The sequence below is a fragment of the Lissotriton vulgaris genome, chromosome 8, assembly GCF_964263255.1.
Source record: "Lissotriton vulgaris chromosome 8, aLisVul1.2, whole genome shotgun sequence".
In the NCBI taxonomy this organism is placed as follows: Eukaryota; Metazoa; Chordata; class Amphibia; order Caudata; family Salamandridae; genus Lissotriton; species Lissotriton vulgaris.
In genome coordinates this window covers 1,563,168,264-1,563,195,056 of record NC_141696.1, presented here as the reverse complement: position 1 = coordinate 1,563,195,056, position 26,793 = coordinate 1,563,168,264, and the positions used below count along the sequence as shown (strand labels likewise).

General features: G+C 50.8%; 1 protein-coding gene across 1 annotated transcript in view; it reads right to left on the bottom strand.

The window, feature by feature from the left end:
• MAN1A2 (mannosidase alpha class 1A member 2) overlaps nt 1-26,793 on the bottom strand; it is a 436,652-nt gene that overhangs the window by 148,594 nt on the left and 261,265 nt on the right. Inside the window, exon 8 of the mRNA XM_086935831.1 lies at nt 14,946-15,039. Coding sequence (XP_086791957.1) covers nt 14,946-15,039 — 94 coding nt within the window. The remainder of the gene's footprint in view (nt 1-14,945; nt 15,040-26,793) is intronic.

The following is a 26,793-nucleotide window of genomic DNA, read 5'->3' as shown; positions in this document are numbered from 1 at the left end:
CTTGAAACTGTGGAGGCAGGTGTTGCACAATTTGCTCTAGGGTGTCGTAATGCGACCTATCATAACGTGCCAATAGTGCCTGTGTATTTGCAATACGCCAGAAATTGGCAGCCTGCGCAGCTACCCTTTTGCCTCCTGCCTCTAGCACCTTGGACTCTTTATCCGGGGGAGGAGCTTCACCCGTTGTTTGGGAGTTGGCCCTCTTTCGGGCATTTGCAACCACCAGGGAGTCAAGAGGCAACTGTCCCCGAATGTATGCAGGGTCTGCAGGTGCTGGTCTGTACTTTTTTTCGATACGTGGATTGACCACCCTCGCCCTGGTTGGTTCTTTAAAGATGTCCGCCGCATGCTTGAGGACCCCCTTGAGCATAGGCAGTGTCTTTACATTTCTTTCTGAAACTGCAAAAGTGTCAAATAGAAAGTCCTCTTCAACAGGGTCAGCATGCATGTCCACATCATGATTAGCAGCTGCCCTTTCGATGAGTGCATGGAAACCTGCAGAATCCTCAGTTGGGGATGCACGTGCAGTGAAAGGCTGTGGGTCTTGTCCCACATTATGTGTGTCTTGGTCCCCAAAGTCATCAAATGAATCCGGCTGTGCATTTGGTTCATTAGCTGGGAAAGTGTACTGGTCATCTTCACCATATCCCTCACCGTCAGAGGGGTCTGGAGACTGAGTTGGGCTCCCTCTTGGAGGGGACTGGATAGGTTCCATGAGGCCTGAGGCGTCCTGTGGATACTTTTTCTTCTTCAGGGGGATGACATAGGAGTCCACCGGCTGCGAAGTTATCTTCCTTTTGTAAAGGGTCAATTTGCCTGTATTAGCGTCGATAAAACACTCCGAATCCTCTTCTGAGTCGATTCCTTGACCCGAAAGTGTCCCTGCCGTTGAAGAATCCGACTTCTTCGGTGCCGATTTTGTTGCGAAGGCTTTCGGCGCCTCTTTTGGCGGCAGAAGGTAGAGGAGTTTAGTGGCAGATTTGACCGGAACGTCTATCGCCTTCTGTGGCGATGGCGTCAGCGCCGACGAAGCAGCGGCTTTCTCCCTAATTCTCTGTAGTGAAGCAGCGACGAGGGACGTTTGATTCGCAGTCGCCTTTGGCACCGACGAGGAATCCTTGATCTTGTCTTCGGATCCGACGTTCTGTTGGCCCTTTTGAGTCTTGGACGATGATGCAGCGTCCGCCGCCCCAGAGGCCCTGGATCGATGCGCAGATGTGGCAGTTTTCGATCCGTGCGATTTCGTCGGCTCCGATTCTACCACGCGTCCGACCAACGTCCCAGTTGGCGTCGGAGCCGTGCCGCTGTCCTTGGCGGGCTTTGCCGGCGTCGTAGCGGTTGACCTGTGCGTTCCACCCTTTCTAGAGGATCCCTCCTCTGGCACCGATTTTGACACGGTGGAATCGACAGACTTCTTCGATCTCTGTGGACCGGAGGTCGAGGGAGTCGATGAAGCAGCGTTTTTATTTGACTTAGGTGGTACGGCCGCCATCTTAGGGACGGTGGAGTCCTTAAGTTTCAGTTTCGGTTTCGGTTCGGCCATCTTAGGTGTAGTCGATACCGTATGTTTCTGTTTCGGTTTCGATACCGTCTGTGCAGCAAGTAAGTCCGTGGCCGGGCCTAAAGGCGGGGCCGTGGCTTGCGCGACGGAGTCTTGGGTGAGGCCGACAGGCGAACCCGTGACCCGTTCCATATGTCCGTAAACTTCGGGGCATAGCTCATCCCCTGAGCTATCTTCCACGGCCCCATAAACTTGTTCGACGTCCCCTACCTCGTCGACGTTTTCAAGGCCTTGATCCACGACTCCGTCGTCGTCCTCCGGATCCGCCTCGACCTCCGTCTCGGGCGGGGAGATTTGAAGATGACGGCTCAGGTCCTCTTCTTCTTGGTCGTCGAAGATGTCGTCCGGTTCCGGGGCCGTTTGGTGGGCCTCCTTGCGCACCGCGCGCCGAATCTTGAGTGTCTTTTTGGACCTGAAACTTGCACAGGCTCTGCAGTTTCCTTCGTTATGGTCTGGTGAAAGGCATTTATTACAGACCGGGTGCGCGTCTACATGTGGGTATTTGGCCCCACAGAGCGGACAGAGTTTAAAAGGGCTCCGCTCCATGCCGGAAAAGTTGCTGTCGAGTCGCGATGAGAAGGCCTCGAAGTCCGAAGAGCAAAAACTCCGCTGATTCCGGCTCCGAGAGACGGAAGAACTCGAGACCGCACGCAAACAATACCGACGTAAGAAATACAAGGCCTTTTGGCCGAATAAAGTTATGTTTCCTCGGTTCCGACAGAGAGACGTCGAGACCGCATCCGAACCCAATGGCCGAAAAAAACAATCTGGGGATGGAGCCGATGCCCATGCGCACTGTAGTCCAGGGGAGGAGCCACCTATCTCAGGACACTTCGAAGACTCTTCCAGGACAACAATGTGCGATCATCCGGACCCAACACTAGGCGGCGATCTAATGCTAAGATATGAATTTAGCAGCCCACATGCCTCGAACTGTATGTAATGTCACATTTTTATAGCGCGGCTATCACTCCAAGGAGCATCTTGGCGCTGTGTATCGTAGCCAGATGGATCAGGCCGCTTACAGATTGAGTTCAGAAGTCCTACGCGCTTATACTAAGACTTTGCAAGCTGTATCAGTGAGTGTATAGATCCATGTTTTCAGCCCTTTCCTGAATTGGCTCTCAGTGGTGAAGCTTGTTCCAAGCCCTGGATCCCATGACTACAAGGGATTTTCCTTCCTTGATGGAGAGCTTATATCTGGGCACTACCAGTAGGTTCAGGTTTGATGACCTAAGGACCCGCGAAGGTACATAGCGCCTGAAACCATTCGCAAGATATTTAGGCCCCTGTGAGTGGAAGGCTCTGAAGGTGATTACCAGCAGTTTAAACAGGATGCGCTTACGTATTGGCAACCAATGGAGGGCTTTGAGCGCGGCCGAGGCGGACGACTTCCTTGGCCAGCCGAGGACAAGGCGTGCGGCTGCGTGCTGGACCATCTGCAGTCTGTGGAGCACGGATTGATTGGCTCCCACATACAGACTATTGCAGTAGTCCAGCCTAGATGTTATCAGTGCAACCACCACCGTTTTCCTGGCATCCAGTGGCAGGAGGTCAAAGAATTTTCTGACACCTCTAATGATGTTAAAACAGGTGCCAGCCACGGTCACGGCCTGTTGCTTAAATGAAAGGGAGTCGTCAAACTTGATGCCCAGGTTGCGGGCGGCAGCAATGGTATTTGGGGGGGCTTCTGCATCTTCCGGCCACCATAGTTTGGGTGAAAACAAGTTTTTCTCCCCGAATGGCAGAATTTCGGTTTTACCCGAGTTACATTCAAGATGATTATTCCTCATCCAGTCAAAAGTGGCTGCGAGGCAGTTTTTAAGGTTTTCTTCTGCTCCGGGCAGCTCCCTATCCAGTACTAGGATAAGCTGAGTGTCGTCAGCATACGAGATCGTACTGATCTGAATAGAAGAAATTAGTTTGATCAGAGGGACCATATACAGATTAAAAAGTACAGGGCTCAAACTGGAGCCCTGCGGCACCCCCAACATCAGAACCTTCTCCTCAGAGCAGAACTCACCTAGTACGGTAACTTGCCGCCTCTGGTTAAGGAAGTTTGTTAGCCACGCCAGTACAGTTCCTGCTATCCCTGATGTTACTAGACGGTCGATCAGTAAGGTATGTGACACCGTATCAAACGCCGCCGATAGATCAAGCAGGATCCGAGCCTGGGCCTACTTGCCTGGTCACAGGTGCATCTGCAGAGACACTGTCCGCCCCTATGAGAAGTTACTTGCTTCCTAGACAGGGAGCAGAATGAAGGACCAGAGAGACTGCTCCCAGCCCAGTCCCTCTGGACGATTCCTTCTTCTCTTGGAAAGACCCCTCTGCCTGCACTGTCTCTTCTCCATCCAGGCTCCCATCCTGTCTTGCTGGAAGCCGCTGTGAAATATAATAAATATCACCTAGGACAGGCTTGAGAAGCTCGTCTTTGATTCAAAGCTCGCTCATAGTCAAAGTTAATTCATAATGTAATAAATGGAAACCAAGCAAAGGCTATTGTAAATCTTTCAACTAGACACGTTTCAGGACCAGGAACGTTCCTTGATTAGAAGAAGAAGAATTTGTAAACCTGAAACACAACCGGTTTTCAAAGCTCTGTTGCTTACAATGACACTTCCACAGGTCACATCAACCAGTTCTCTAACATGTCAAATGTTTCTTTTCTGCTTGTAAGGGGATGAGGTCTCTAAACATAGTCATGAAAGTCTTTCCACTAGTTCCCCAATCACATTCATCCTGCTTCAAAACACTGAAACCACTGGATAGAATAATAATGTATCCAAAGAAAGGCTTAAAGATGTCATTTAAACCCGGTGAAGATGATGGCCAGCACAGAATCCATCAGTGAGATGCCAGTCTTTCTACTGTTTTCATGATCAGGTTCGTACAGTGGGTTGCCAGTCTTTCTACTGTTTTCATGATCAGGTCCACATCAGTGAGATGCCAGTCTTTCTAATGTTTTTATGATCAGGTTCACATCAGTGGGATGCCAGTTTTCTACTGTTTTCATGATCAGGTTCACATCAGTAATATGCCAGTGTTTCTACTGTTTTCATGCATGATCAGGTTCACATCAGTGAGATGCCAGTCTTTCAACTGTTTTCATGATCAGGTTCACATCAGTGGGATGCCAGTCTTTCTACTGTTTCCATGATCAGGTCCACATCAGTGAGAGGCCAGTCTTTCTACTGTTTTCATGATCAGGTTCACATCAGTGGGATACCAGTCTTTCTACTGTTTTCGTGATCAGGTCCACATTAGTGAGATGCCAGTCTTTCTACTGTTTTCATAATCAGGTCCACATCAGTGAGATGCCAGTCTTTCTACTGTTTTCATGATCAGGTGCACATCAGTGGGATGCCAGTCTTTCTACTGTTTTCATGATCAAGTCCACATCAGTGAGATGCCATTCTTTCTACTGTTTTCATGATCAGGTTCACATCAGTGGGATGCCAGTCTTTCTACTGTTTTCATGATCAGGTTCACATCAGTGAGATGCCAGTCTTTCTATTGTTTTCATGCATGATCAGGTTCACATCAGTGGGATGCCAGTCTTTCTACTGTTTTTATGCATGATCAGGTTCACATTAGTGAGATGCCAGTCTTTCTACTGTTTTCATGATCAGGTTCACATCAGTGAGGTGTCAGTCTTTACACTGTTTTCATGATCAGTTTCACGTCAGTGAGGTGCCAGTCTTTCTACTGTTTTCTAGGGGTGGGCAGAATTTGCGTAGTTGCGCTACGCAAAGCTCAGCGAAACTGTAAAAAATCTCCACAAGCACACAGAGTTCCGCAAACATGTGGATTTGCTTGTTCTGTCCATTCGCATTGTGTTCCTGTTCGCGAACAGTGTTTGAGTGCTGTGGGGAAAATATCTCACGAACACGCATTTTGAAAGCGCAAATAAGCAAAAAATTCTGCAAAGCAGCGGATCGCAGCAGAACGCAAAATTACCCAAATTCCGCGAGCGGAACAGAATTTACCACCCAGGCCTACTGTTTTCATGATCAGGTTCACATCAGTGGGATGTCAGTCTTTCTACTATTTTCATGATCAGGTTCACATCAGTGAGATGCCAGTCTTTCTACTGTTTTCATGATCAGGTTCACATCAGTGAGATGCCAGTCTTTTTACTGTTTTCAGAATCGGGGTCATTTAACCTCTAGCGCCTTCAAATAGATATTACCAAACACCATAATGTTACAAAACACAAAAATAATGCAGTGATTCGCTGACACCATGGAGTTGTAACATATGGCAGAAACCAATTCCCCAACAATCCGTGGTAGTATAAATGTTCTGCTGCCGCCTCCTCTGCAGGGTGACCCGGCACATTCACAGTCCTGGCACCGCGGTTGCCATAGGATATGATTTCTTTGATCAAGTGTCGTGGCACACTGAACTTCTTGTTCTTAGTTTTGATTGAAGACTTGAGATCCACAATATGTTGTCGGATTTATTTCGACGTTCGTTCAATATAACATAAGCCAGAAAGACATTTGATTATTAGTTTTTTCCCCTTGTTTTTAAAAAGCTGTTCAAAAGAAGAACAGGCAGAGTTTGTAGATAGAACTGACAAGCAGTCAATGGAGGCATAAACTCAAAACACTAGCGACAATGGCTCAAACAGTCACAACACAGCGCCTAGAGGAAAGAGAACAGTGAATATAAAAAAAAAACACAGCAGCCTAAACACCGTAGAGGAGGTAGGGGAGAAAAGGAACGGAAGAGAGAAGGTTTAGGAAATTCGGCATACTGGAGAACTATAAAGGAGACCGAGAAACCCTAAGGTGGCGAAAAGTCATGTGGAAGGAGCCACGAGTGACGTGAAGAGACGAGGTTGAATCAAAGTGGGATCTGAGGAAGGGGAAGGATGAAAGGCGAGACAGTGAGTGCCATGGACCTCAAGAGGAGGGTATGGAGGTGCATAAAGGAAGACCAAGGTCAGGAGAACAAGGAGGAGACCTCAAGTGAGAGATCTGAAGTAGGAGGTTGTTAAGGGTTGGTGGATAGAGGCCAGGCAGAAGCACAGTAGGATGTGAAGGTACGCAGGGATGAATGCGAGGCTAGGCCTGTAGACTAAGGGGATGATAAGGAGATCTCAAGTGGGTTTAAGAAGCATAGACGGTTCAGAGAACAGATCCCGATTGGAGGCATCTGAGGATCTTTGGGTCCCACAGGTGCATCAGGGGGCACAGGCAGAGAGCCAAAGATGCACAAGATGGTCTCCTTAAAAGCCTGGTTTGGATGCCGTGATGCCAAAGACCCGGGAAACTCTGGGTGCATCAGGATCAATTGTGGAATCAGCTCTTCAGTTAATCAGGAGCGAGACCGAGTGGCAGGCTGACATCCCAGTGATGTCACTGGAGGTATAGGGTTTCCTCTTTGACTTCAATTTGGACTTACCTGAAGACTTCAACTACGAAGAGGACGTGTCACTGGAATGGCTTTGGCAACAAGTCTGCACTCTCAATTTCAAGCGGGTACGAGACCTGTGGGATTTCTTAGACTGTTTGGTGCCGTACAACTTCGCCTGAAGTTCCCAGATACACTTCGGAGTCACAAAGGCGTATCTCTCACTCCACTTGGAAGCATGTCTCGAGCACCATAGGCATACCGTATGCAAGTCTGTCAGGGATATTTGTTTGCGACAGTCCTGACATGGTTTAAATCCTGCCGTTTATGGATAGGATATAGTTCCCTTGCGCACTGGTTGAAAATGTTTCAAGAACAGAATCCTAACAAACCGATTATAAAATAGGGCTCGGTCCTCCAGATACGCGTTTTAAGGCGTGGAAAGAAAGGAACTGATTTCAATGCACGGCGGTGGCGCGTATATGCCGGTGTGTTTGTCACTTTCGATGGAACAAAGTCAAAGCGGAGTCACACTGCACCACTCCCCGGAGTCCGGGAGCACTGATGTTTCAACGCTCCGGATCCAGTCTGCGCACGGGTGTACTCAAAAGTGAGGAATTTACAATGAGAAGGATCCATTCTAAAAGATGTAAGCAAGGGTCGGCCCTCCTCCTACATAACTCAGAGCCCATATCATCACCGACAGGAAAGGGGCAGCCATCTCCGCCTGGAGAGACAACACGCTATCACTCAAAGCGTTTCTGATCTTAGAGCTAGGCACCGTGAGCCTGTGGTGCGTCATCTGATCACCCGAAGGCCCTTTTCAGTGATCTCAGTGACCATCAGAAACAGACCCCGGTCTTCAAAGCCACAGTGACCGTCAGAAACAGGCTCCGGTCTTCAAAGCCACAGTGACCATCAGAAAAAGACTCCGGTCTTCAAGGCCACAGTGACCGTCAGAAACAGACCCCGGTCTTCAAAGCCACAGTGACCGTCAGAAACAGACTCTGGTCTTCAAGGCCACAGTGACCGTCAGAAACAGACTCAGGTCTTCAAGGCCACAGTGACCGTCAGAAACAGACTCAGGTCTTCAAAGCCACAGTGACCGTCAGAAACAGACTCTGGTCTTCAAAGCCACAGTGACCGTCAGAAACAGACCCCGGTCTTCAAAGCCACAGTGACCGTCAGAAACAGACTCTGGTCTTCAAGGCCACAGTGACCGTCAGAAACAGACTCAGGTCTTCAAGGCCACAGTGACCGACGGAAACAGAGTCCGGTCTGCAAAGCCACAGTGACCGTCAGAAACAGACTCCAGTCTGCAAAGCCACAGTGACCGTCAGAAACAGACTCCGGTCTTCAAAGCCACAGTGACCGTCAGAAACAGACTCCGGTCTTCAAAGCCACAGTGACCGTCAGAAACAGACTCTGGTCTTCAAGGCCACAGTGACCATCAGAAACAGACTCCGGTCTTCAAGGCCACAGTGACCGTCAGAAACAGACTCCGGTCTTCAAAGCCACAGTGACCGTCAGAAACAGACTCTGGTCTTCAAAGCCACAGTGACCGTCAGAAACAGACTCTGGTCTTCAAGGCCACCGTGACCGTCCGAAACAGACTCTGGTCTTCAAAGCCACAGTGAATGTCAGAAACAGACTCAGGTCTTCAAAGCCACAGTGACAGTCAGAAACAGACTCTGGTCTTCAAAGCCACAGTGACCGTCAGAAACAGACTCTGGTCTTCAAGGCCACCGTGACCGTCAGAAACAGACTCTGGTCTTCAAAGCCACAGTGACCGTCAGAAACAGACCCCGGTCTTCAAAGCCACAGTGACAGTCAGAAACAGACTCCGGTCTTCAAAGCCACAGTGACCGTCAGAAACAGACTCTGGTCTTCAAAGCCACAGTGACCGTCAAAAACAGACTCTGGTCTTCAAAGCCACAGTGACCGTCAGAAACAGTCCCCGGTCTTCAAAGCCACAGTGACAGTCAGAAACAGACTCAGGTCTTCAAGGCCACCGTGACCGTCAGAAACAGACTCTGGTCTTCAAAGCCACAGTGACCGTCAGAAACAGACTCTGGTCTTCAAAGCCACAGTGACCGTCAGAAACAGACTCTGGTCTTCAAGGCCACAGTGACCGTCAGAAACAGACTCAGGTCTTCAAGGCCACAGTGACCGTCAGAAACAGACTCGGGTCTTCAAAGCCACAGTGACCGTCAGAAACAAACTCTGGTCTTCAAAGCCACAGTGACCCTCAGAAGCAGACCCCGGTCTTCAAAGCCACAGTGACCGTCAAAAACAGACTCCGGTCTTCAAAGCCACAGTGACCGTCAGAAACAGACTCTGGTCTTCAAGGCCACAGTGACCGTCAGAAACAGACTCAGGTCTTCAAGACCACAGTGACCGACGGAAACAGAGTCCGGTCTGCAAAGCCACAGTGACCGTCAGAAACAGACTCCAGTCTGCAAAGCCACAGTGACCGTCAGAAACAGACTCCGGTCTTCAAAGCCACAGTGACCGTCAGAAACAGACTCCGGTCTTCAAAGCCACAGTGACCGTCAGAAACAGACTCTGGTCGTCAAGGCCACAGTGACCGTCAGAAACAGACTCAGGTCTTCAAGGCCACAGTGACCGTCAGAAACAGACTCCGGTCTTCAAAGCCACAGTGAGCGTCAGAAACAGACTCTGGTCTTCAAAGCCACAGTGACCGTCAGAAACAGACTCTGGTCTTCAAGGCCACAGAGACCGTCAGAAACAGACTCAGGTCTTCAAGGCCACAGTGACCGTCAGAGACTCAGGTCTTCAAGGCCACAGTGACCGTCAGAAACAGACTCCGGTCTTCAAAGCCACAGTGACCGTCAGAAACAGACTCTGGTCTTCAAAGCCACAGTGACCGTCAGAAACAGACTCTGGTCTTCAAGGCCACAGTGACCGTCAGAAACAGACTCAGGTCTTCAAGGCCACAGTGACCGTCAGAAACAGACTCAGGTCTTCAAAGCCACAGTGACCGTCAGAAACAGACTCTGGTCTTCAAAGCCACAGTGACCCTCAGAAGCAGACCCCGGTCTTCAAAGCCACAGTGACCGTCAAAAACAGACTCCGGTCTTCAAAGCCACAGTGACCGTCAGAAACAGACTCCGGTCTTCAAAGCCACAGTGACCGTCAGAAACAGACTCAGGTCTTCAAGACCACAGTGACCGACGGAAACAGAGTCCAGTCTGCAAAGCCACAGTGACCGTCAGAAACAGACTCCGGTCTTCAAAGCCACAGTGACCGTCAGAAACAGACTCCGGTCTTCAAAGCCACAGTGACCGTCAGAAACAGACTCTGGTCTTCAAAGCCACAGTGACCGTCAGAAACAGACTCTGGTCTTCAAAGCCACAGTGACCGTCAGAAACAGACTCTGGTCTTCAAGGCCACCGTGACCGTCCGAAACAGACTCTGGTCTTCAAAGCCACAGTGACCGTCAGAAACAGACTCAGGTCTTCAAAGCCACAGTGACAGTCAGAAACAGCCTCCGGTCTTCAAAGCCACAGTGACCGTCAGAAACAGACTCTGGTCTTCAAAGCCACAGTGACCGTCAGAAACAGACTCTGGTCTTCAAGGCCACAGTGACCGTCAGAAACAGACTCAGGTCTTCAAGGCCACAGTGACCGTCAGAAACGGACTCAGGTCTTCAAAGCCACAGTGACCGTCAGAAACAGACTCTGGTCTTCAAAGCCACAGTGACCGTCAGAAACAGACTCAGGTCTTCAAGGCCACAGTGACCGTCAGAAACAGACTCAGGTCTTCAAGACCACAGTGACCGACGGAAACAGAGTCCGGTCTGCAAAGCCACAGTGACCGTCAGAAACAGACTCTGGTCTTCAAAGCCACAGTGACCGTCAGAAACAGACTCTGGATTCAAGGCCACCGTGACCGTCAGAAAAAGACTCAGGTCTTCAAGGCCACAGTGACCGTCAGAAACAGACTCAGGTCTTCAAGGCCACAGTGACCGTCAGAAACAGACTCAGGTCTTCAAGGCCACAGTGACCGTCAGAAACAGACTCAGGTCTTCAAGGCCACAGTGACCGTCAGAAACAGACTCAGGTCTTCAAGGCCACAGTGACCATCAGAAACAGACTCTGGTCTTCAAAGCCACAGTGACCGTCAGAAACAGACTCTGGTCTTCAAGGCCACAGTGACCGTCAGAAACAGACTCAGGTCTTCAAGGCCACAGTGACCGTCAGAAACAGACTCGGGTCTTCAAAGCCACAGTGACCGTCAGAAACAAACTCTGGTCTTCAAAGCCACAGTGATCCTCAGAAGCAGACCCCGGTCTTCAAAGCCACAGTGACCGTCAAAAACAGACTCCGGTCTTCAAAGCCACAGTGACCGTCAGAAACAGACTCTGGTCTTCAAAGCCACAGTGACCGTCAGAAACAGACTCTGGTCTTCAAGGCCACAGTGACCGTCAGAAACAGACTCAGGTCTTCAAGACCACAGTGACCGACGGAAACAGAGTCCGGTCTGCAAAGCCACAGTGACCGTCAGAAACAGACTCCAGTCTGCAAAGCCACAGTGACCGTCAGAAACAGACTCCGGTCTTCAAAGCCACAGTGACCGTCAGAAACAGACTCCGGTCTTCAAAGCCACAGTGACCGTCAGAAACAGACTCTGGTCGTCAAGGCCACAGTGACCGTCAGAAACAGACTCAGGTCTTCAAGGCCACAGTGACCGTCAGAAACAGACTCCGGTCTTCAAAGCCACAGTGACCGTCAGAAACAGACTCTGGTCTTCAAAGCCACAGTGACCGTCAGAAACAGACTCTGGTCTTCAAGGCCACAGAGACCGTCAGAAACAGACTCAGGTCTTCAAGGACACAGTGACCGTCAGAAACAGACTCCGGTCTTCAAAGCCACAGTGACCGTCAGAAACAGACTCTGGTCTTCAAAGCCACAGTGACCGTCAGAAACAGACTCTGGTCTTCAAGGCCACAGTGACCGTCAGAAACAGACTCAGGTCTTCAAGGCCACAGTGACCGTCAGAAACAGACTCAGGTCTTCAAAGCCAGAGTGACCGTCAGAAACAGACTCTGGTCTTCAAAGCCACAGTGACCCTCAGAAGCAGACCCCGGTCTTCAAAGCCAGAGTGACCGTCAAAAACAGACTCCGGTCTTCAAAGCCACAGTGACCGTCAGAAACAGACTCCGGTCTTCAAAGCCACAGTGACCGTCAGAAACAGACTCAGGTCTTCAAGACCACAGTGACCGACGGAAACAGAGTCCGGTCTGCAAAGCCACAGTGACCGTCAGAAACAGACTCCAGTCTGCAAAGCCACAGTGACCGTCAGAAACAGACTCCGGTCTTCAAAGCCACAGTGACCGTCAGAAACAGACTCCGGTCTTCAAAGCCACAGTGACCGTCAGAAACAGACTCTGGTCTTCAAGGCCACAGTGACCGTCAGAAACAGACTCCGGTCTTCAAGGCCACAGTGACCGTCAGAAACAGACTCCGGTCTTCAAAGCCACAGTGACCGTCAGAAACAGACTCTGGTCTTCAAAGCCACAGTGACCGTCAGAAACAGACTCTGGTCTTCAAAGCCACAGTGACCGTCAGAAACAGACTCTGGTCTTCAAGGCCACCGTGACCGTCCGAAACAGACTCTGTTCTTCAAAGCCACAGTGACCGTCAGAAACAGACTCAGGTCTTCAAAGCCACAGTGACAGTCAGAAACAGACTCTGGTCTTCAAAGCCACAGTGACTGTCAGAAACAGACTCTGGTCTTCAAGGCCACCGTGACCGTCAGAAACAGACTCCGGTCTTCAAAGCCACAGTGACCGTCAGAAACAGACTCAGGTCTTCAAAGCCACAGTGACCGTCAGAAACAGACTCTGGTCTTCAAAGCCACAGTGACCGTCAGAAACAGACCCCGGTCTTCAAAGCCACAGTGACAGTCAGAAACAGACTCCGGTCTTCAAAGCCACAGTGACCGTCAGAAACAGACTCTGGTCTTCAAAGCCACAGTGACCGTCAGAAACAGACTCTGGTCTTCAAGGCCACAGTGACCGTCAGAAACAGACTCAGGTCTTCAAGGCCACAGTGACCGTCAGAAACGGACTCAGGTCTTCAAAGCCACAGTGACCGTCAGAAACAGACTCTGGTCTTCAAAGCCACAGTGACCGACGGAAACAGAGTCCGGTCTGCAAAGCCACAGTGACCGTCAGAAACAGACTCCGGTCTTCAAAGCCACAGTGACCGTCAGAAACAGACTCTGGTCTTCAAAGCCACAGTGACCGTCAGAAACAGACTCTGGTCTTCAAAGCCACAGTGACCGTCAGAAACAGACTCTGTTTCTGACGGTCACGGTGGCCTTGAAGACCAGACTCAGGTCTTCAAGGCCACAGTGACCGTCAGAAACAGACTCAGGTCTTCAAGGCCACAGTGACCGTCAGAAACAGACTCAGGTCTTCACGGCCACAGTGACCGTCAGAAACAGACTCAGGTCTTCAAGGCCACAGTGACCGTCAGAAACAGACTCAGGTCTTCAAGGCCACAGTGACCATCAGAAACAGACTCTGGTCTTCAAAGCCACAGTGACCGTCAGAAACAGACTCTGGTCTTCAAAGCCACAGTGACCGTCAGAAACAGACTCTGGTCTTCAAGGCCACCGTGACCGTCAGAAACAGACTCTGGTCTTCAAAGCCACAGTGATCGTTAGAAACAGACTCTGGTCTTCAAAGCCACAGTGGCCGTCAGAAACAGACTCCGCTCTTCAGTAGGTCTGACTCCAAACAATGACAATGTCTCTGATTTTAATATAAGGACACAGCAAAACACCAACCACATGCCTATGAAAGGAGGAGGAAAGGCCACGTGAGACAGCCCCCCTCACACCTCACCAACCCCACCCCCACCCCTCTTCCACCCCACGCTCACACTTCCACCACCCTCACTCTCACACCTCTCCCACCCTTACACCTCTCCATCCCCACCCTCACACCTCTCCATCCCCACCCTCACACCTCTCCATCCCCACCCTCACACCTCTCCATCCCCACCCTCACACCTCTCCATCCCCACCCTCACACCTTTCCATCCCCACCCTCACACCTCTCCATCCCCACCCTCACACCTCTCCATCCCCACCCTCACACCTCTCCATCCCCAATCTCACACCTCTCCATCCCCAATCTCACACCTCTCCCACCCTCACACCTCTCCCACCCTCACACCTTTCCATCCCCACCCTCACACCTCTCCATCCCCACCCTCACACCTCTCCATCCCCACCCTCACACCTCTCCATCCTTAATCTCACACCTCTCCCACCCTCACACCTCTCCCACCCTCACACCTTTTCATCCCCACCCTCAAACCTCTCCATCCCCAATCTCACACCTCTCCATCCCCACCCTCACACCTCTCCATCCCCACAACTCTCCATCCCCACCCTCACACCTCCGCCACCCTCACCCTCACACCTCTCCATCCCCACCCTCACACCTCTCCATCCCCACAACTCTCCATCCCCACCCTCACACCTCCGCCACCCTCACCCTCACACCTCTCCATCCCCACCCTCACACCTCTCCATCCCCACCCTCACACCTCTCCATCCCCAATCTCACACCTCTCCATCCCCAATCTCACACCTCTCCCACCCTCACACCTCTCCCACCCTCACACCTTTCCATCCCCACCCTCACACCTCTCCATCCCCACCCTCACACCTCTCCATCCCCACCCTCACACCTCTCCATCCTTAATCTCACACCTCTCCCACCCTCACACCTCTCCCACCCTCACACCTTTTCATCCCCACCCTCAAACCTCTCCATCCCCAATCTCACACCTCTCCATCCCCACCCTCACACCTCTCCATCCCCACAACTCTCCATCCCCACCCTCACACCTCCGCCACCCTCACCCTCACACCTCTCCATCCCCACTCTCACACCTCTCCCATTCCACTCCCCCAGAGCAAAAAACACACCACATACAACCGGCCTGAAATGACTGTGCAAGCAGAGCGGGAGTGCCACACTTACGCTGCCCCCAGCGCCCCGTCCGTGGGTTTAGGTAGTTGGGGTACAAGCCATTGGGGCGGTCCATCTTCTGGAGAAGCTTCCGGATGTGCATAACCTGGAAGTGAAGAGAAACAGGGGTGTCAATCACAAGCAGTTGTCAAGAGACACATGACCCTACTACATGCCAGACTTCAGACTGCACAGTCACTCATCTTTGGGACAGTGAGGGATGGGGTCTGTACCACAGCCCTTTCCCATACAGCACTGCTGTGAGTCTGATCTGTGAGCGCTTAGACTACAGACACATCTCACACCACAGCCCTCTCTCATACAGCACTGCTGTGTGCCTGGTCTGTGAGAGGTTAGACTACCGACACATCTCACACCACAGCCCTCTCTCATACAGCAAGGCTGTGTGCCTGGTCTGTGAGAGGTTAGACTACAGACACACCTCACACCACAGCCCTCTCTCATACAGCAAGGCTGTGTGCCTGGTCTGTGAGAGGTTAGACTAAAGACACATCTCATACGACACTCCTCTCATACAGCACTGCCGTGTGCCTGGTCTGTGAGAGGTTAGACTACCGACACATCTCACACCACAGCCCTCACACACACTGATACATTCTGACAGTCAGACACAATTTACAGGTGTGGAGAGTGTGAGCAGAGACAGTCAATGTTGCCATATTTAGAGGAATGGCCAGTATCCTGGAGCAGAGACAGAGGTACATGGCATGTGGATCAATCAGGTTCACAGGTGTAAAGCACATGCAGTCTACCCAGGCGTGACAGAGGCCCCACCCAACTGGAGGGGTGTACATAAGTAAAGTGCAAGGGTCTACGAGGCTTCCAGGGTCAGGCTTGCAGAGCCTGGGTGTAAGAGAGTAGGGTCTGCAATCCTATGATCACCCAGATTTTTTGCTTTTGTTTCACTGGTTTACGACTTTCTCTGGCTGTGGGCCTGCCAATCAGACCCCCAGCCTGGCTGTTCTCTTTCTAAATTACAACATGTACCCTAGGTGCATCTACCAATTGGTAATGGGCCACCTTATCAGACCCTGTAACTCAGGGCATAGGTGTACCCAGGGCTGCCAGGGGCTGCAGCATGTATTATGCCACCCCTGGCTGGCCTCCTAAATTTGACACAACTGGCTGCATGACAGCTGGGGCAAAGTCGTGTAATCACCCTTTGCTGTAGGTGTAGTATACCTATACCTAACCCTAAGAATGGACACACAGATTCCTATCAGTCACTCCTATGGCAGGCCTTAACAATCCTGAAGGCAGAGTGCTTGGAATCGTGTGAGATGGCGCTCTGGCATGAGCTGAGCCTGTCTGCAGCTTGCGGAACCAAGTCCTAATAGCTGTTCCATGATATCGCATACCATATACTCTTAAGTGCATTATAAACCTCGCGGTTAAATGCTAACTTTGGTATTGCTTTATCAAAACATGTCGAGTAAGGTGTCATACGAATTGGAATACTAACCCCTCGCCAATTCTGGCGACGGGGTTAGCATTCCACCCTTCTAGAGGGACACGACATGTATGTAACTGTGAACCCCGGTTAAAGTTAACTGAAGCCTCAGCTCCACAAAATGGATGCTGCCACCACAGACACGAGTCTGACCTCCTGCTGCTGGGAGTCCTTCCAGCGAGGGAGGCCTGGACAAAGGGTTTCCTGTCCGGGACGGTGCTAGCACCGTCCCAGACATGGTTTTGTGTATCCTGGGTAGGCAGGGCTTTTCAGGAAGGTGACTGCTGAGTGGCACCCCGGTGCTCACTACGCATAGGCCAGTCAGAACCAGTTCCAGGGGCACACCAGCCCCTGGCCTGGGGAAGTCCGGCAGGGGAGAGGGGTGTAACCACCCCCCTCCTGGTCCCACCCATAGGCAGGACCTAGTCACCGGGCCAGCCCCCTTTTTTAGTATAAAGATAGGAGCGGGCCCCCTGTTAAAATTAGATCATCTTTGGAATCAAGATACCACTTTCTTCGAAAGGACTTCACGATTTCTTCTTCAAGATTCTCCCTTGTGGCTAAGGAGTAGTCACCCTGCATCCGCAGGCACCATCCTAAAGAACACTGCGGTCTGCTGCAAGTCCTTCACCACGAATCCGACGACCCAGCACGACGAGACCCGGCTTCCCTGGCACCTCTGACCTCTACTCACCTCTACAGCAAAGCTGAGAACCGTGAGTGCGACGAGACCTCGAGGGACCGACGATCGCCAAGACTGCACGACATCTTTACTGCAAGCCCACCGAGTCTTCCACTGGTGAGTGCTTTGGGGTCCGAGAAGCCCCAACCCTGCGCAGCTCCAGCATCCAAGATCAGCCTCCCTGCATCTCCACGATCTGCGTGGGGCCCTTCTGCTGTTTGCTGTGCACCGCGTTGTTTGGCTACTAGCCGGCTGGCTTGTGGCCTTCTGAACGACGCCCGACGACAACTCTTCTGCTGGTCTGGTTGCCCCAGGCTGGCCCTTGCTTCCTTTTTCAAGAGAGGCACCCCGGACCCTCCTGGTCCACTCCAGACGCCATTTTAGGTCCACCGCGTGGGCTTGAATTTGCCAAGGCTTTGTTGCCCAATCCTGGGTCCAGCGACGCCGACAGCTTCTATCTTCGTGGGACAGCTCGATCCTCCATCCTGGTCGCCGACAACGCCTCCTGGTCCGTGAGATCTTCGAGTCAAGCGTCACCCACTCACCTTGTCGAGGTGGCTACCATCCGGTGCCCTCCTGGTGCCCACTGACTACTGGCTAGTAGTCTCGAACTTGGTCCCCTCTGCTTTCAGGTGTCATCCATCTTCAAGATCCAGGCTTGGATCCGACTGAACTTTCTTCACTGGTCACCGGCCAGCATCTTTTCTTCCGGCTCCTGGTCCGTCTACGAGGATTCCCGACGTCTTTTCAGACCTATGCAGCTGCAGCCCCTGGGCTAGGTAACTTCGGCATTTCGGTGCCCCAGCATAGCCTCACTATCCAAGGGTCAGAATCTACTTTCGTTTTCTCCCTACCAGGTCGGGTTCGCCCGAGAACACTAACTTTCTAATTCCTAGCTACCATAGACTTTGTCCCGCATCTCGCGTGAGAGTGCACACACTGCACCCGAGTCCCCTAGGCCTCCTAGTTGTAATCTAACGATTCCCTAGTCAAGTCCTAGCGATTCCAAAAGCTATTAGTATTGTACTTACCTGCTAGGAATTTCACATTCCACTTTCAGAGTATATGGTTTTCCGTGCCCCTCGGGCATTTGTATATACTGTGCTAACTTAAGTATTTTTGTAAGAGTTTTGGTTTGTGCTTAGTACCCTGTCCTCATAAAGAGTACAGGGCTGTTGTGATCTTTAATAAATAACTGTTTATTTTCATAACACTTGTGTGGTGTCCTTTCACTTGGTATTCAAGGGGTATATGTGTGGTAAACAGCTGGCTTAACACGCCCTCTCGAGTCTTTAGCCTTAGACTGCTCGTATCCACGCTACTAGGATAGCTGGTCTATAAGGTTGACTTACAACCAATCATCAATAAGGGTTGCTGGACTGATACATAGTGTTCACTAGAATAGTGAGCACTGCATATCAGGCCACCTTCTCACATTGGTGAGCAGCGGTTGGGATTTGAGCTTGCTGTTGTTTTACCACACGTATCCTAAGAATATCTTGTTGAAAGATCACATAAGTACTGTTAGGTACATATAACTAAAGCTTAGAATACTCTGAGTTCTACTGAACCAGCTGTTGTAGCTCCTCAAGGCTTAGCACACCTTGGCTGCAACTCTAGCAAGGGACCAGTAGGTAACACATAGTGTAGGTAGGTGCATCACTTACACCACACTAGAAGCAGTATGTCGGTCACAGGAGGAAACACTGAGTCTCCCCTTGTGTCAGTTGACCCTCCACAGGTCATCTCTTCAAAATATACTGCTCTTAGCTTCCATGAGTTACGACAAGTGTGTACCTCTAGGAAGATTAAGCAGGGGTCTAACCCCACAACTGCCTTTCTGATAGGTCTCTTAGAGACTTATGATGCAAGGAGGGCTGGTAACCCAGACCCTTCTACTTCAGAAGGCAATATGCCCTCCCTACAGGGTCCCTTTGATAACCAGGACCATCCTCTTCAGGAAGCAGATGATGCTGATGATGAGGATGATGACTTGGTATCAGGGGATGAGGCAGACAAGGGTCAGGTAGAAGTCAGCAGACTAACCAGGACCAACTTAAGCAGACATGAGAGGGACTCTAGGGGAGCCCTGGGGCCACTCTCAGGTCAGCTTAACATTGGGAATGGACGAGTTAGGTCTCTATCAAGAGGCTCTAACAGATCCCTTCATACCAATGGCTCTCAACGTTCTTCTCAAAGGGGAATGACATCTCCCCAGAGGAGAGTGTATGAAGCTAAGGAAAAGGCAGCCAATCTGAGGATTGAAAGGGAAGAACTTGCCCTGGCCAAAGAAAGGCTTGCCTTTGCTAGAGAGCAACAATTGAGTGGGACAGTCCCCACTGGTGGCAGCATAGTACCTAGCAATAGGGAAAGGAGTTTTGACACAAAACACCTTGGTAAGATAGTGCCCCCCTTTAAACAAGGGGATGACATCCACAAATGGATTACTGCTTTGGAGAGGGCCTGCACTGTGCAAGGCGTTCCCCCAAGTCAGTGGGCAGCTATCTTGTGGCTCTCCTTTGAAGGAAAAGGTAGAGACAAGCTCCTCACCACAAGGGTAGAGGATGCTAATGATTACCAAGTCTTGAAGAATGCACTGGTTGATGGGTTTGGCCTAACCACTGAGCAGTACAGGGTGCTGTTCAGGGATACCCAGAAAACTCAGTCTCAAGATTGGGCTGACTTTGTAGATTGTGCCACTAAGGCTTTTGAGGGCTGGTTGCTGGGCAGTAAGGTTACTGATTATAAAGGATTGTACAATTTGATGATGAGAGAACAAATTTTAAACAATTGTCAGAACCAGTTGTTGCATCAGCATCTTGTTGACTCAGATCTGACCTCTCCCCAAGAATTGGGAAAGAAGGCAGACAGATGGGTTAGAACAAGAGTTAAACAGAACCAGGGCCAGAATCAGGGTGGTCAGAAGAAAGCAGACCAGAAGGGTAAGGATTCAAAGGGGGAACAAAATGACCAGAAGTCTTCGTCAGGTCCCCAACAACCCAAAGAGGGTGGGGGTCAGGCTCCCCAAAAGAAGAAAGAAGGCCAATCTAAAAGGTGGTGCCAATACTGCAAAAGTAAAACTCACTGGTTTAGTGAGTGCACCAAGAAAGGAGGAGGGCAGACTCCTGCCACTGCAGCCCCTAAGGCACCTGTGCCCCCTAGTACAGTCAGCAGTGGTAGTGCACCTCCCAAGGGTTTAGTAGGGTTAACCCTGGGTTCTGAGGGGAGTGGCAACTTAGTTGGCACCCTTACTCAGGCTGTCCTTGTCAGTACAGGGGATATGGATATGTCCCCTGACATAAGTCCCAATACTTTGGGCAAATACAGACAGACACCTTTTATTAATGGAAAAATGGCTCAGGCCTATAGGGACACTTGTGCCAGTGTCACAATGGTGACACCTAGCTTTGTGGACCCTGGACAGATCATGCCAGGTTCAGAATTCCTGGTGACCAATGCAAGCAATGTCACTACCAATCACAGTATGGCAATTGTAGCTTTCTCCTGGGGAGGGGTAACTGGCCAAAAGAAGGTTGTAGTTAGTTCAGACCTCCCAGTGGATTGTTTGTTGGGCAATGATTTGGAGTCATCACAATGGTCAGAAGTGGAGCAGAGGACTCATCTGGAAATGTTAGGCTTGCCAGCACATGTGTTTGCTGTGACCAGGTCACAGGCCAGAAAATGCCCCACTGAACAGGTACTGGATCCTGGAACAATGGACCAGGCACCTTCCAAGAAAAAGAGCAGTAGGGTTAAGGCTGTGCCTTCCCCCTTGCCCCAGGTTGTGGATCAAGTCTCAGAGGAGGCTGACCTACAGGAATTGAGGGAAACTGAGCCTAGAGAGTTTGAACTTGATCAAGTTGAATTCTTGGGTTCAGGGGGACCCTCAAGGGAAGACCTGGGGAAGGACCAGTTAGACTGCCCTTCTCTTGAACCCCTCAGACAGCAGGCTGCTGCTGAGGCTGCTGGGAACGCCACAGGTACCCACAAGGTATACTGGGAAGATGGACTCCTGTACACTGAGTCAAGAGACCCCAAGCCTGGCATGACCAGGAGGCTGGTTGTACCCTTGTCTCAGAGAGGTTTCCTACTTACCTTGGCCCATGAGATTCCCTTAGCAGGACACTTAGGCCAGACAAAGACTTGGGACAGGCTTGTCTCACACTTTCACTGGCCTCACATGAATGAGGATACCAAGGAGTTTTGTCGCTCCTGTGTCACTTGCCAAGCCAGTGGTAAGTCAGGTGGCACAACAAAGGCCCCCCTTATACCAATGCCTGTGGTGGGGGTGCCCTTTGAAAGAGTGGGGATTGACATTGTTGGTCCAATGGAACCCCAGACAGCATCAGGGCACAAGTTTATACTGGTGGTAGTGGATCATGCCACCAGGTATCCTGAAGCTATTCCACTTAGGACCACCACAGCACCTGTGGTGGCAAGGGCCCTAGTTGGAGTGTTCTCCAGAGTGGGCTTCCCTAAGGAGGTTGTCTCTGACAGAGGTGCAAACTTCATGTCAAGCTACTTAACTGCTATGTGGAAGGAGTGTGGTGTCAATTACAAATTCACTACACCCTATCACCCACAATGCAATGGGCTTGTTGAAAGGTTCAACAGGACCCTAAAAGGGATGATTCATGGACTACCTGAAACCCTCAGGCGTAGATGGGATGTCCTGATGCCCTGCCTTCTGTTTGCTTACAGAGAGGTCCCACAAAAGGGGGTTGGCTACAGCCCTTTTGAACTTTTGTATGGGCATCCTGTGAGAGGCCCCTTGTGTTTGGTGAAGGAAGGATGGGAGAGACCTCTCAAAAAGCCTGCAACCAACATAATGGACTATGTACTTGGTCTCCGCTCCAGGATGGCTGAGTATATGGAGAAGGCATCTGAAAACCTTAAGGCCAGTCAAGAACTTCAAAAAGCTTGGCATGACCAAAAGGCTGTCCTGACTGTTTATCAGCCTGGACAGAAGGTGTGGGTGCTGGAGCCAGTGGCCCCAGCAGCACTCAAAGACAAATGGTCTGGGCCCCACACAATTCTTGAGCAAAAGGGAGAGGTCACCTACCTGGTGGACCTTGGAACTCCCAGGAGTCCCCACAGGGTACTCCATGTCAACAGGCTCAAAGCATATGTCGACAGGAAGGACATGAGCTTGCTCATGGCCATTGATGAGGGACAGGAGGAAGAGAGTGACCCTCTCCCAGACCTGCTCACTCAGAATCCTGATGATGGGTCAGTAGATGGTGTTGTCTTTTGTGGCAGCCTCTCTGAACATCAGCAGAAAGACTGTAAACAGGTTCTTCAGTCTTTCAGACATATGTTCTCTCTGACACCCAGTCAGACCAATTGGTGCACCCATGAGGTTGACACTGGTGACAGCCTACCTGTCAAGAGTAAAATCTACAGGCAGCCTGATCATGTTAGAGACTGCATAAAAACTGAAGTGCAGAAAATGTTGGAGTTGGGAGTCATTGAACCCTCAGATAGCCCTTGGGCTAGTCCAGTAGTTCTAGTGCCAAAGCCTCACACCCAAGATGGTAAGAGAGAGATGAGGTTTTGCGTAGACTACAGGGGTCTCAATGCAGTCACTAAGACTGATGCCCACCCAATACCAAGGGCAGATGAACTTATAGATAGATTGGCTTCTGCCAACTACTTAAGTACATTTGACTTAACAGCTGGGTATTGGCAAATCAGGTTAGCTGAGGATGCCAAGCCCAAGACAGCATTTTCAACCCCTGGTGGGCATTATCAATTTGTGGTAATGCCCTTTGGTCTGAAAAATGCACCTGCCACCTTCCAAAGGTTGGTGAATCAAGTCCTTACTGGGCTGGATGACTTCTGTGCAGCATATCTAGATGATATTGCTGTCTTTAGCTCCACCTGGGAGGATCACCTGGTCCACCTGAGGAAAGTGTTAGAGGCTCTGCAAGCAGCAGGCCTCACTATCAAGGCCACCAAGTGCCAGATAGGGCAGACACAGGTTGTATACCTGGGCCACCTTGTAGGTGGAGGCCAGGTTCAGCCACTGGAGAGCAAAATACAGTCAATCAGGGACTGGGCTCCTCCAACCACCCAGACTCAGGTTCGAGCTTTCTTGGGCCTGACTGGATACTACAGAAAGTTTGTCAAGAACTATGGTTCCATTGTGACACCATTAAATGAACTGACAAGTAAGAAAATGCCAAAAAAGGTTCAGTGGACAGCAGGCTGTCAAAAAGCATTCGATGACCTAAAGCAGGCCATGTGCACAGCACCTATCCTTAAGAGTCCAGACTACTCCAAACCATTCATTGTCCAAACAGATGCTTCTGAGTTGGGTGTGGGAGCTGTTCTTTCTCAACTGAATTTTGATGGTCAGGATCAGCCCATTGCTTTTATAAGCAGAAGGCTGACCCCCAGAGAGAAGAATTGGTCAGCTATTGAGAGGGAGGCCTTTGCTGTGGTTTGGGCCCTGAAGAAGCTGAGGCCATACTTGTTTGGCACTCACTTCAAGATTCAGACCGACCATAAGCCCCTCTTGTGGCTAAATCAGATGAAGGGTGAAAACCCCAAACTGCTTAGGTGGTCCATTTCCCTACAGGGGATGGACTTTACAGTGGAACATAGACCTGGTACTGATCATGGCAATGCCGATGGGCTCTCCAGATATTTCCACTTAGAACAAGAAGACTCACCTGGTCAAGGTTAGCTTATTGTCCCAAAGTTTGGGGGGGGGTCATGTAAGAGAGTAGGGTCTGCAATCCTATGATCACCCAGATTTTTTGCTTTTGTTTCACTGGTTTACGACTTTCTCTGGCTGTGGGCCTGCCAATCAGACCCCCAGCCTGGCTGTTCTCTTTCTAAATTACAACATGTACCCTAGGTGCATCTACCAATTGGTACTGGGCCACCTTATCAGACCCTGTAACTCAGGGCATAGGTGTACCCAGGGCTGCCAGGGGCTGCAGCATGTATTATGCCACCCCTGGCTGGCCTCCTAAATTTGACACAACTGGCTGCATGACAGCTGGGGCAAAGTCGTGTAATCACCCTTTGCTGTAGGTGTAGTATACCTATACCTAACCCTAAGAATGGACACACAGATTCCTATCAGTCACTCCTATGGCAGGCCTTAACAATCCTGAAGGCAGAGTGCTTGGAATCGTGTGAGATGGCGCTCTGGCATGAGCTGAGCCTGTCTGCAGCTTGCGGAACCAAGTCCTAATAGCTGTTCCATGATATCGCATACCATATACTCTTAAGTGCATTATAAACCTCGCGGTTAAATGCTAACTTTGGTATTGCTTTATCAAAACATGTCGAGTAAGGTGTCATACGAATTGGAATACTAACCCCTCGCCAATTCTGGCGACGGGGTTAGCATTCCACCCTTCTAGAGGGACACGACATGTATGTAACTGTGAACCCCGGTTAAAGTTAACTGAAGCCTCAGCTCCACAAAATGGATGCTGCCACCACAGACACGAGTCTGACCTCCTGCTGCTGGGAGTCCTTCCAGCGAGGGAGGCCTGGACAAAGGGTTTCCTGTCCGGGACGGTGCTAGCACCGTCCCAGACATGGTTTTGTGTATCCTGGGTAGGCAGGGCTTTTCAGGAAGGTGACTGCTGAGTGGCACCCCGGTGCTCACTACGCATAGGCCAGTCAGAACCAGTTCCAGGGGCACACCAGCCCCTGGCCTGGGGAAGTCCGGCAGGGGAGAGGGGTGTAACCACCCCCCTCCTGGTCCCACCCATAGGCAGGACCTAGTCACCGGGCCAGCCCCCTTTTTTAGTATAAAGATAGGAGCGGGCCCCCTGTTAAAATTAGATCATCTTTGGAATCAAGATACCACTTTCTTCGAAAGGACTTCACGATTTCTTCTTCAAGATTCTCCCTTGTGGCTAAGGAGTAGTCACCCTGCATCCGCAGGCACCATCCTAAAGAACACTGCGGTCTGCTGCAAGTCCTTCACCACGAATCCGACGACCCAGCACGACGAGACCCGGCTTCCCTGGCACCTCTGACCTCTACTCACCTCTACAGCAAAGCTGAGAACCGTGAGTGCGACGAGACCTCGAGGGACCGACGATCGCCAAGACTGCACGACATCTTTACTGCAAGCCCACCGAGTCTTCCACTGGTGAGTGCTTTGGGGTCCGAGAAGCCCCAACCCTGCGCAGCTCCAGCATCCAAGATCAGCCTCCCTGCATCTCCACGATCTGCGTGGGGCCCTTCTGCTGTTTGCTGTGCACCGCGTTGTTTGGCTACTAGCCGGCTGGCTTGTGGCCTTCTGAACGACGCCCGACGACAACTCTTCTGCTGGTCTGGTTGCCCCAGGCTGGCCCTTGCTTCCTTTTTCAAGAGAGGCACCCCGGACCCTCCTGGTCCACTCCAGACGCCATTTTAGGTCCACCGCGTGGGCTTGAATTTGCCAAGGCTTTGTTGCCCAATCCTGGGTCCAGCGACGCCGACAGCTTCTATCTTCGTGGGACAGCTCGATCCTCCATCCTGGTCGCCGACAACGCCTCCTGGTCCGTGAGATCTTCGAGTCAAGCGTCACCCACTCACCTTGTCGAGGTGGCTACCATCCGGTGCCCTCCTGGTGCCCACTGACTACTGGCTAGTAGTCTCGAACTTGGTCCCCTCTGCTTTCAGGTGTCATCCATCTTCAAGATCCAGGCTTGGATCCGACTGAACTTTCTTCACTGGTCACCGGCCAGCATCTTTTCTTCCGGCTCCTGGTCCGTCTACGAGGATTCCCGACGTCTTTTCAGACCTATGCAGCTGCAGCCCCTGGGCTAGGTAACTTCGGCATTTCGGTGCCCCAGCATAGCCTCACTATCCAAGGGTCAGAATCTACTTTCGTTTTCTCCCTACCAGGTCGGGTTCGCCCGAGAACACTAACTTTCTAATTCCTAGCTACCATAGACTTTGTCCCGCATCTCGCGTGAGAGTGCACACACTGCACCCGAGTCCCCTAGGCCTCCTAGTTGTAATCTAACGATTCCCTAGTCAAGTCCTAGCGATTCCAAAAGCTATTAGTATTGTACTTACCTGCTAGGAATTTCACATTCCACTTTCAGAGTATATGGTTTTCCGTGCCCCTCGGGCATTTGTATATACTGTGCTAACTTAAGTATTTTTGTAAGAGTTTTGGTTTGTGCTTAGTACCCTGTCCTCATAAAGAGTACAGGGCTGTTGTGATCTTTAATAAATAACTGTTTATTTTCATAACACTTGTGTGGTGTCCTTTCACTTGGTATTCAAGGGGTATATGTGTGGTAAACAGCTGGCTTAACACGCCCTCTCGAGTCTTTAGCCTTAGACTGCTCGTATCCACGCTACTAGGATAGCTGGTCTATAAGGTTGACTTACAACCAATCATCAATAAGGGTTGCTGGACTGATACATAGTGTTCACTAGAATAGTGAGCACTGCATATCAGGCCACCTTCTCACACTGGGTGTGTCTCCGGAGCTGGTCTGTGGGATGCAGGCAGTTCAGCAGATCTCCAATTTAATTTAATCCATTTATAGAGCGCATGGTTACACCACTGGTGTGTCCCCGCGCTAAAACAGACTCACAGAAAGGAAGAAAGGCATATTCAGCTACTCCAACTTAGAATCATTGGAGCATCAGTCCTCGTGCCTGGGCAGTGGTATCCATAACATCTCCCCCAGTCCTATTAGACTGTCTTTGCTTGGTTGCTGCCCCCGGGTGGGTTCAGT